The sequence below is a fragment of the Nematolebias whitei genome, chromosome 9, assembly GCF_014905685.2.
Source record: "Nematolebias whitei isolate Nwh7 chromosome 9, NemWhi1, whole genome shotgun sequence".
Taxonomy (NCBI): Eukaryota; Metazoa; Chordata; class Actinopteri; order Cyprinodontiformes; family Rivulidae; genus Nematolebias; species Nematolebias whitei.
The window spans coordinates 13,417,156-13,426,785 of record NC_056506.1 but is presented as its reverse complement, the minus strand read 5'-3'; the positions used below and the strand labels follow the sequence as shown (position 1 = coordinate 13,426,785).

General features: G+C 41.6%; 2 protein-coding genes across 2 annotated transcripts in view; one reads left to right on the top strand and one right to left on the bottom strand.

Annotated features, from left to right (window-relative positions):
* The window catches only part of LOC119414954 (sodium channel protein type 4 subunit alpha B-like), a 326,309-nt gene that overhangs the window by 259,134 nt on the left and 57,545 nt on the right, over nucleotides 1–9,630 (bottom strand). The window lies entirely within an intron of this gene.
* Nucleotides 1–9,630, top strand: part of LOC119414955 (sodium- and chloride-dependent GABA transporter 3-like) — a 41,502-nt gene that overhangs the window by 7,507 nt on the left and 24,365 nt on the right. Inside the window, exons 5-7 of the mRNA XM_037682072.1 lie at nucleotides 1,035–1,119; nucleotides 1,201–1,333; nucleotides 1,451–1,585. Coding sequence (XP_037538000.1) covers nucleotides 1,035–1,119; nucleotides 1,201–1,333; nucleotides 1,451–1,585 — 353 coding nt within the window. The remainder of the gene's footprint in view (nucleotides 1–1,034; nucleotides 1,120–1,200; nucleotides 1,334–1,450; nucleotides 1,586–9,630) is intronic.

Sequence of the window (9,630 nt, the reverse complement as noted above, 5' to 3'; positions counted from 1 at the left end):
ACATACGTGTGTGTGTGTGTGTGTGTGTATACTTGTTTATTCATTTATATACAAAGTAATATATAGAAAATCGTAAAGGTACAAATGACAGACTCAAGACTGTTGGAGATCTGACAAGTTAAAGGTACCATTTGTTACCAGACACAAAAAGACATTCAGACTTTAGTGTGACTTCAACTGAAAATATGCCTATTTCTCACTGTTTCAAGTCTCTAGTCTCCAACAGTTACAGTCCAGTGAGTTCCTAACTTCATCCAACTTAGCCAATAAAAAAATGGCTTTAACTCATCAAAATATACAGATATTAAGCTAAAGTCATTGTAGTAGCTGAGAGTCATTCACAAACTGAGTGCTAACACATCTTGGGATATTGTATCAGATAATTTTCCAGGTTTGACCAAAGCAACCACTTCTTTGTTTGCTGGTATTTGCTATTTTATTTGCTCCTTTGGTTGGTGGTATTTAAAAAACCAAAGCCACATATGCACAGAAGATCCAGGGTCAATTCACCTCACAAGACCCAATGAGCATGTGGAGGGACATTGAGGGTGCATTCACCCCAGCCCTTTTGTCCCAAACTCTAGCCCATTTTCCTAGGAAGTCCGGTTCATTTGGGGAGGTGTGAACGCACCATCGAACTCTGTCACGAAACAAAAAGGCGAACTCTGGCCCGGTCTAAAACCTAGGTCTCGGTCTGGTAGAAGAAAACTCGAGCACGGTTCGAGACTCGCATTGGAGGACAACTGCTCTAACCACTCAGCCACAGCTGCCCCATAAAATTTACAATTTATAATTTTGTTGGCTGTAACTGGCACCCTGTGTACACAATTTTGTTCCACCACATGTAACACATATGATGCGAATGACAATAAAGAAACCTTGACCTTGACCTTTATTGCACAGTAAAAAATGTTCTTAGTCTAAAATTGTGGCAGGAAAGGTGGGTGATATGCCTTACTTCAAGACGTGCTAGACTTTTATTTTGTTTGTTTCTACTGAATTCACTTGTCATCAGTTTTACTTTGTCACTGCAGGGAACTGTTTTGATAACCGCCTCAATGAATCATTTTATGGTCATGCCAACAAAAATGCAACGTCATCAGTTAATGAGTATTGGCAGTAAGTACCTCACTGAAATGATAATAGTGTTTATGAGGCCTAAAAATAAACTGTAAACATTTTATTTTCTTATGAAAACAGAAGGAGAGTTCTGTCTTTGTCTGGAGGTATTGAAGAAATGGGCGGTATGCGCTGGGACCTAGCTGGATGTCTTTTACTCAGCTGGGTTATCTGTTATTTTTGTATTTGGAAAGGTGTCAAGTCATCAGGAAAGGTGAGATGCTCATAGGTTTGATAATACAATGTCACTATTTTTTTCTGTACCTTCCTCTCACTTGCAGTTAAACCTAAACACAATTCTGGAAACTAACCTGTATGAATCTTTGTTCAGGTTGTTTACTTCACAGCCACTTTTCCCTATGTGATGTTGATCATTCTACTGATCCGTGGTTTGACATTGCCCGGAGCTGCAGATGGAATCCGATTTTACCTTTCTCCTGATCCAACACGTCTAGCAGATCCTCAAGTGAGATTTATGTATCTACTGCTGGATAAACATCAAGAAAACACAGGGATTAGTGTACTGTTTGTTTAAAAGTATTAACTTCCTAACTTGATTAAACAGGAGATATTAGGATGTAGAATTAAAATTATGATATAGAATAGCAAAGCAGTCCTCACATACTGAGTGCATCCAGGAAAGGTTCCATGTTATAACACAATCGTCAACATTTAAGAAAAAAACTTTTAACAAGGTGCAAAATTTATCAATTCTCGAGAAGACAACAATAATCGAACAAAAGCAAAACATTAAATTCATCCATCCATCCATCCATCCATCCATCCATCCATCCATCCATCCATCCATCCATCCATCCATCCATCCATCCATCCATTATCTTTTACTCGCTTCTTCCATTTTGGGTCACGGGGGTCGCCGGTGCCCATGTCCGGGAATTACTGTGTGGGGGGCGGGGTACACCCTGGACTGGTCGCAAGTCCATTACAGAGACACATAGAGACAAACAACCATTCACTCACTCACTCACACCTAGAGACAATTTAGTTACCAATCAGCCTAACATGCATGTTTTTGGTCTGTGGGAGGAAACCGGAGAACCCGGAAAAAACCCACGCATGCACAGAGAGAACATTCAAACTCAACCTAGAAAGGCCCCTGCAAGATTTGAACCAGAGACCTGCTTGCTGAGAGGCAGGAGCTCTACCTGTTGCGCCACCGTGCTGCCCACATTAAATTCAAACAAAATTAATTCTAAAACCTTAAAATACACAATAAAATGTTAATTTTCAAGCTGTAATAAAATCCAGTGAGCCAAGATTGTTTTAAGAGGAGATTTAAAGCACCAAATGTTGGTCTGTCTGGCACTGAGGCAGCTGGTTCCACAGCTTAGGAGCTACAACTGAAACGACCTGGGGCCTTGTGTCAGTGGTGTGTACAGACAAAAAGGTTGCATATGCCAGGTTCCATGCACACATCAGGAAATATCATAACGAATGTTGCTTGAAAGTGTGTGTAAACAAACATACACTTCAGACTTGCTGTGAGCATCCTTACTTATGCTCAAACATTTTCAGTACACAGTATCTAACAGTAAGTATACAATTTTGCCAAAGCACAACAAAAACAATAAAAACAAATAAAAATACACAATTTAATATCCTGATGCATGCTCAGTAATCCAGGTAGAAAAATCTAACAAAGTTAAGTCAGGTCCTCTGGACTGATTAAAAAAAAAAAAAAAAAAATGTTGAAACATTTCGTATTTTATCCAAAAGGCGTAGCTTCTTGCTGATGTAGGCTGTAAATGGGTCTATAAATAATACCTGCTCATAGTGTATCAGTTGGCTGGTGACAGCCAAAACTAGCAAAGGAGGACCATCAGCCCAACAACTGATTGTTAGTGCTCTGATGGCCGCTTGATATTCACAGGGGGCTGAATGATACTAGCAAAAACAGCATGGTAAGAGGGAGAAAGTTGGACACAGAGGCCTCTGCCCCTGATGGATGGTTTCTTTTCACAAAGATGGTTTCCTTCACTCCTCTCTCAATCCATCGTTCCTCTCTATCAAAGAATGTGAACATCTTTATCCCTGAAAGGGTGACCGCTGGCCTGGAGATGAGTGTAGACCTCAGAATCCTGGCCTGATGATGTTGCTCTTCTGTGCTGGGCCATCCTTTTGGCCAGTGACTGTTTAGTTTCCTCGATGTAAGACTGGTCACAGCCCTCCTGACACTGAACAGCATACATAATATTACTCTGTTTGTGTCGGGGGACTGGGACTTTGAGATGGACCAGTTTTTGCTGTAATGAATATTGGGGTTTGAAAGCCACTGGGATGTCATATTTAGAAAATAAACATCACAGTTTGTCTAAAACTCCCGCAACATACAGAATGACCACTGGTCTAGGTTCCTCCTTTTCACTTGATGTCTGGCTGGAGTCCTGTTTGGGTTTCTTCTCTGCTTTCAGGAAGGCTCAGTTAGGATATCCACATTGTTCCAGGGCCTGTCTTGTGTGGGATTTCTCCTTCTGCCTGACTCCAGGAAGTCCAACATTTCACTGATCACATCAACTCTGTGGATAAATATATAAAGTTCACACAAGAAGATGTAAAATATGGAAGGTTGGCTTTCTTGGACTGTGAGGTCTCAGGACTTTGAGGCGGCTGTGGCTGAGTGGTTAGAGCAGTCGTCCTCCACTACAAGAGTTGGGGGTTCGAATTCACCAGCAGTCACATGCCAAAGTGTCCCTGGGCAAGACACTGAACCCCTCACTGCCTCCGATGTGTGTCCTATCGGTGTATGAATGTGATAAAGCACTGATTAATCTCTTTAGAATGATTTGTTCAATTAGCTTTGCAGAGATCTAGTATAGAGCTGTATGAATGGGTAAATGAGGCACAGATTGTTATGTAAAGCTCTTTGAATATCTCAATAAGATAGAAAGGCACTATATAAGTACAGTCCAAGTTTCTGATGGAGGACATTTGCAAACGGAAGTGTACCACAAACCCACCCACACTGACCAGTATTTGCAGTTTGACTCCCATCACCCCCTGGAGCACAAGTTAGGAGTCATCAGGACTCTGTACCACAGAGCTGGCAGTGTCCCCACTAACTCAGGAGCCAGGCAGAAGGAGAAATGCCTGGGTCCCTTGGTCATTTGGTTCCTAGGTCCCTTGGTCCTTTGGTTCCTAGGTCCCTTGGTCCTTTGGTCCCTAGGTCCCTAGGTCCCTGCGGCATTGTGCATCCCTGATGTTTTAGTTCATAATGCACTTGATGCCCTTCCACATGTGCCATGGGTCATTGGTGATGAAGTGACTCTGAGTTTTCTGGGTGTATGTGACTTTGGCCTAATGTTTTGAGTGATCACTGTGTAATAGCGACTCTCAGAGATATGAAACTTCCACATTCTAAGCCCAGATTAATTTAAAAAAGGGATTTGAAATGTTTTTTTGTGAGCAATCATTCCTCTGGAATTTATCTCACTTTCACTGGCATGACATGAACATCACTTGGAACTATTTTCATAATAGTTTAATCTATTTTGTAAACAAACATGCTCCTTTTCGCCAGTTCAGAATAAAAGGACGAGACAGCCCATGGTTTGCTCCTGAACTTTCTGACCTCCTGGACAGGAGAGACCAGCTTTGGGCTGTAGTGAGAAAATCTGGCTCAGACACTGATTGGTTGAGTTTTAGACAGCTGAGGAATAAATGTACAACTTCCATAAAAGCCGCAAAATGTAACTATTTCTTTATCTCAGACCTCCAAAAACCTAAATGACCCCTAAAGATTCTGGAAAACCATCAAATCTCTCTCCGGCAGCTCCCAATCATCTGACCTCCCATCACAACTTCTTGTTAAATCTGTTTTTGTGTCAAATGAGCACGAGATCCTGAACTGTTTCAACAAACATTTTGTTGCATCTAGCTCTTTATTTGACACAGTTACTAATAGAAAATCACCCACTTCCCCATAAAGTCAAACTTCTACAACTCATATCTCTCCTACGTCAATCTTCAGTAAATCACACCTTTTCTCTTTCCCCGTTCTCAGTTAGTGAGGTATATAAAATATTAAAAGGTCTAGATTCTAAAAAATCTGCAGGACCAGATGAACGTCCACCTTATTTCTTAAGGCTGGCCACTCATATCATTGCAGTACTGGTCCCACATCTTTAACCTGTCTATAAGCCAAAATTCCATTCCAGACACTTGGAAAACAGCCTTTGTTCTTCCTTTGCAGAAGGGAGGTGACCCCACCTCACTGAACAATTATCGACCAATCTCTAAACTCTGCATTTTAGCCAAGGTTCTAGAAAAACTGATACACTCTCAAATCAAAACGTATTTGGACTCATTTAACATCTTACCTCTCCATCAATCTGGTTTCAGGAAACAACACAGCACAACGACTGCTTCACTGAAGGTTCTTAATAACGTTGTTGAAACACTGGATGCTAAGGATTATTGTGCTGCAATTTTCTTAGACCTGCCTAAGGCTTTTGACACTGTGGACCATGACATCTTGTGTCATAAGCTCTCAGAAATTGGTTTCTCAGATCATACCATTCTCTAACTATCTTTCAGATTGCAGGCAATGTATTCAACATAATGGTATTTCCTCCAGTTATTTAACAGTTAACAATGGTGTACCACAAGGCTCGGTCTTAGGACCCACCCTCTTTACAATCTACATACATAATGTAGGTAAAAACATCCTTAATGTATCCATACATTTCTATGCTGATGATACAGTTGTTTATTGTCGAGCTAAAACTGTTGCTAAGGCTTTCCAGCTTTTGAAATCTGCATTCAACATCATCCAGACTGATTTGTTTCACCTCAAACTTGTCCTAAATGCCGACAAAACCAAAGGGAGTCTTTTTTCAAATAGGAAGTTGGTCCCAGCAGTTCTTCCTCCAATTTTATCCTCAAATGGTGTCCCCATTGAGTTTGTTGATTCCTATAAATATTTGGGTATCTTGGTCGACTCACATCTCTCTTTTAAGCTCCATGTGGAAAACTTGGTAAAGAAACTGAAAGTTAAACTGGGTTTCTTTTTCAGAAACAGATCCTGTCTAACCCTGAATGCTAGAAAACGCCTTGTATCTGTGACTTTCCTTCCCTCAATTGATTATGGTGATATTATTTACATGAATGCTCCTACAAGAACCTTGCAGATGTTGGATGTTGTCTATCATGGTGCACTAAGATTCATAACTGGCTGTGATTATCGTACCCACCACTGCACACTGTATTCACTGGTTAACTGGTCATCATTAACTTCACGCAGACTCTCTCACTGGTATATTTTCATCTTTAAATCACTTCTTGGTCTGCTGCCTTCATACATCTCCTCCTACATGTCTCTGCGTGAGTGCAGCTACGGAGTGCGCTCTCAGGACATTATCACCTGCAGTGTTCCCTCAATGAGGACTGAACTAAGCAAAAGGTCCTTCTCCTATTCCGCTCCTGTTTCCTGGAATATCTTACAAAAACATTTGAAGCTCTCGACCTTGACCTCTCTAAGTGGCTTTAAACATCTGTTAAGTTCATGGCAAGAACCAACGCAGACATGTTCCTGTTGTTAGTTTTCTACATTTGTCTTGGAATCTAGCTGTTTTTTGTTTTGTTACCTTTTCCTTTTAGCCATCCTATTTGTTAAAAAAAACAAAAAAAAACTGTAGTATGCTTTTTTATAACTGTTTATTGTTGTTGCTGTTGTCCATTGTTGTCATCTTTCTTTGTTGAAATCAGGTCTCACTTGTAAAAGAGTCCTCGAGGCTCAATGGGATTTACCTGTATAAATAAAGGTTGATTGATTGATTGATTGATTCTTATGGGGCCCGGGCTTTGGGCCCCATAAGGAGCAGTTGGTCCTCACAATGCAGTATAAGTTGGAAAAATGGGCCTCACAAAGTAGCATAAACAAGGACACACACACACACACACACACACAAAATGTTTTGTTACAACTCCTTTCAAAGAGCTCCATGATTTTATCAGTAAATAGCTCTATATTTGAACCTGGTGATCTATAGACACAAGTGATTATTATATTTTTAGAGTTCTCATTTAATATATCAACCATAATTATTTCCATTACATCATCAAAAACTATTGACATATTATCCTTAATTTTGCATTTAATTTCTGTATTAATAAATAAAGCAACCCCCCACCTTTTATATTACTTTTATTCATATAATACAGTATAATCCATATCCTTCTGTTTGAAAGTTATTTATGTTTTCATCATTTAACCAGGTCTCTGAAACTGCTATTATACTAAAACTTATGTTCAACTGTTTTAAATAGTCTGTTATTTTAGATAAATTGCATTTATACTTCTACTATTAAAATGAATGATAGAGAAACATCCGCTTGCTATTTTAATGTCATTAAATTGCTCTTCATTATAATATTCACAATCTTTGATTTATGGAAAACATTTGTATCATCCATACTATTCACGTATATTTTTAACTAAGTCTTCGTAAGTATCCATATATTTAAAATACATTTCCACCATAGATAAATATTGTTTTCTATATCTACTACTTCATTTTCAATGTAAATGAAGGTGTCCAGTTCTTCAATTAGTTGTTTTTTTCATAATTGTACTCAGTTCCAGTCAATACAAGTTTGATCATTTCCTTATTATGTTCGGTTTACTTCATGTTCATGTGGATATTATTGGATTTCACAAACTTGAGCAGAAGTTACATTGTTCCATCTTTTTATATCACTGATATTTATCCAGCTCTGCCATTTGTCTGATGGGCAGAACCTTGGCTTCCTCAGGTGGACCATTTAATTTGATGTACACCTTACAGTTTGTGGCCCATGTTGACTGTATATTCTTTTGCTTTCCGAGAAAATGTGTTCATCTTGCTATTTCTGCATTGATCTTTGTAAGATGTTCATCTACATAGACATTGGATTCTTTTAGTTTCCTCCCTTGTATTAGGAGCACATGTTTATGTTTCCTATTGGTAAACTGAATTAGAATGGCTGGTTTAACTCCTTTGTTTTTTTGTGGAAGAGAATGACAAGCTTGAATACTACTGTTATCACTGGCAATGCCCTTATAACTGAACAATGTTATTATCTGTTCTTCAAGGGATCCCTGGTCTTCATCCATTTCTTCATTAGTGTTTGTCTGCATCATCAACCGAGCACATGATCGTGGCTTGGTTTCCAGCCCACTAATTACAACATCATTCATTCGACTATATTGTTCTAATTCAGCCACACGATGTTCCAAGAGAGCTATCTACTTGTCTTTTTCGACATGCTGTCTCTTGAATTCTTTAACCTCTGCCATTAAGTCCATTATGAGTTTCTGTTGCTGTGAGATTGTTGCTATCTCACCAGACATCAAATCCAAGGCTTTCTTTATCTCCTCAAACTCTTCTTCAGTCATCGGTCGACTTAGCATCACATTTCTTTTCGCCATTTGCGTTTATGTTGAAAAAAAACGCTGATGCTGGTAGCATCAGTCATGGGCCAGTTTGTAGCAGCTCCTGGGCCTGGCTTTAGCAGCTCCTGAGCCTGGTTGTAGCAGCTCCTGGGCCTGGCTTTAGCAGCTCCTGAGCCTGGTTGTAGCAGCTCCTGGGCCTGGTGATAGCAGTTCCTCGGCTTGGCTGCAGCAGCTCCTGGGCCTGGCTGCAGCAGGTCCTGAGCCTGGTTGCAGCAGGTCCTGAGCCTGTTTGTAGCAGCTCCTGAGCCTGGTTGTAGCAGCTCCTGAGCCTGGTTGTAGCAGCTCCTGAGCCTGGTTGCAGCAGGTCCTGAGCCTGTTTGTAGCAGCTCCTGGGCCTGGTTGTAGCAGCTCCTGGGCATGCTTGTAGTAGCTCCTGGGCCTGGTTGTAGCAGCTCCTGAACGTGGTTGTAGCAGCTCCTGAACGTGGTTGTAGCAGCTCCTGGGCTTGGTGATAGCAGCTCCTGGGCCTGGCTGTAGCAGCTCCTGAACCTGGTTGTAACAGCTCCTGAACCTGGTTGTAACAGCTCCTGAACCTGGTTGTAGCACCTCCTGAACCTGGCTGCAGCAGCTCCTGAGCCTGGTTGTAGCAGCTCCTGGGCTTGGAGATAGCAGCTCCTGGGCCTGGCTGTAGCAGCTCCTGAACCTGGTTGTAGCAGCTCCTGAACCTGGTTGTAGCACCTCCTGAACCTGGCTGCAGCAGCTCCTGAGCCTGGTTGTAGCAGCTCCTGGGCTTGGAGATAGCAGCTCCTGGGCCTGGTTGCAGCAACTCCTGGGCCTGGCTGCAGCAGCTCCTGAACCTGGTTGTAGCAGCTCCTGGGCCTGGTTGTAGCAGCTCCTAGGCCTGGTTGTAGCAGCTCCTAGGCCTGGTTGTAGCAGCTCCTAGGCCTGGTTGTAGCAGCTCCTGAGCCTGGTGATAGCAGCTCCTGAGCCTGGTTGTAGCAGCTCCTAGGCCTGGTTGTAGCAGCTCCCGAGCCTGGTTGTAGTAGCTCCAGGGCCTGGTTGTAGCAGCTCCCGGGCCTGGTTGTAGCAGCTCCCGGGCCTGGTTGTAGCAGCTCCCGAGC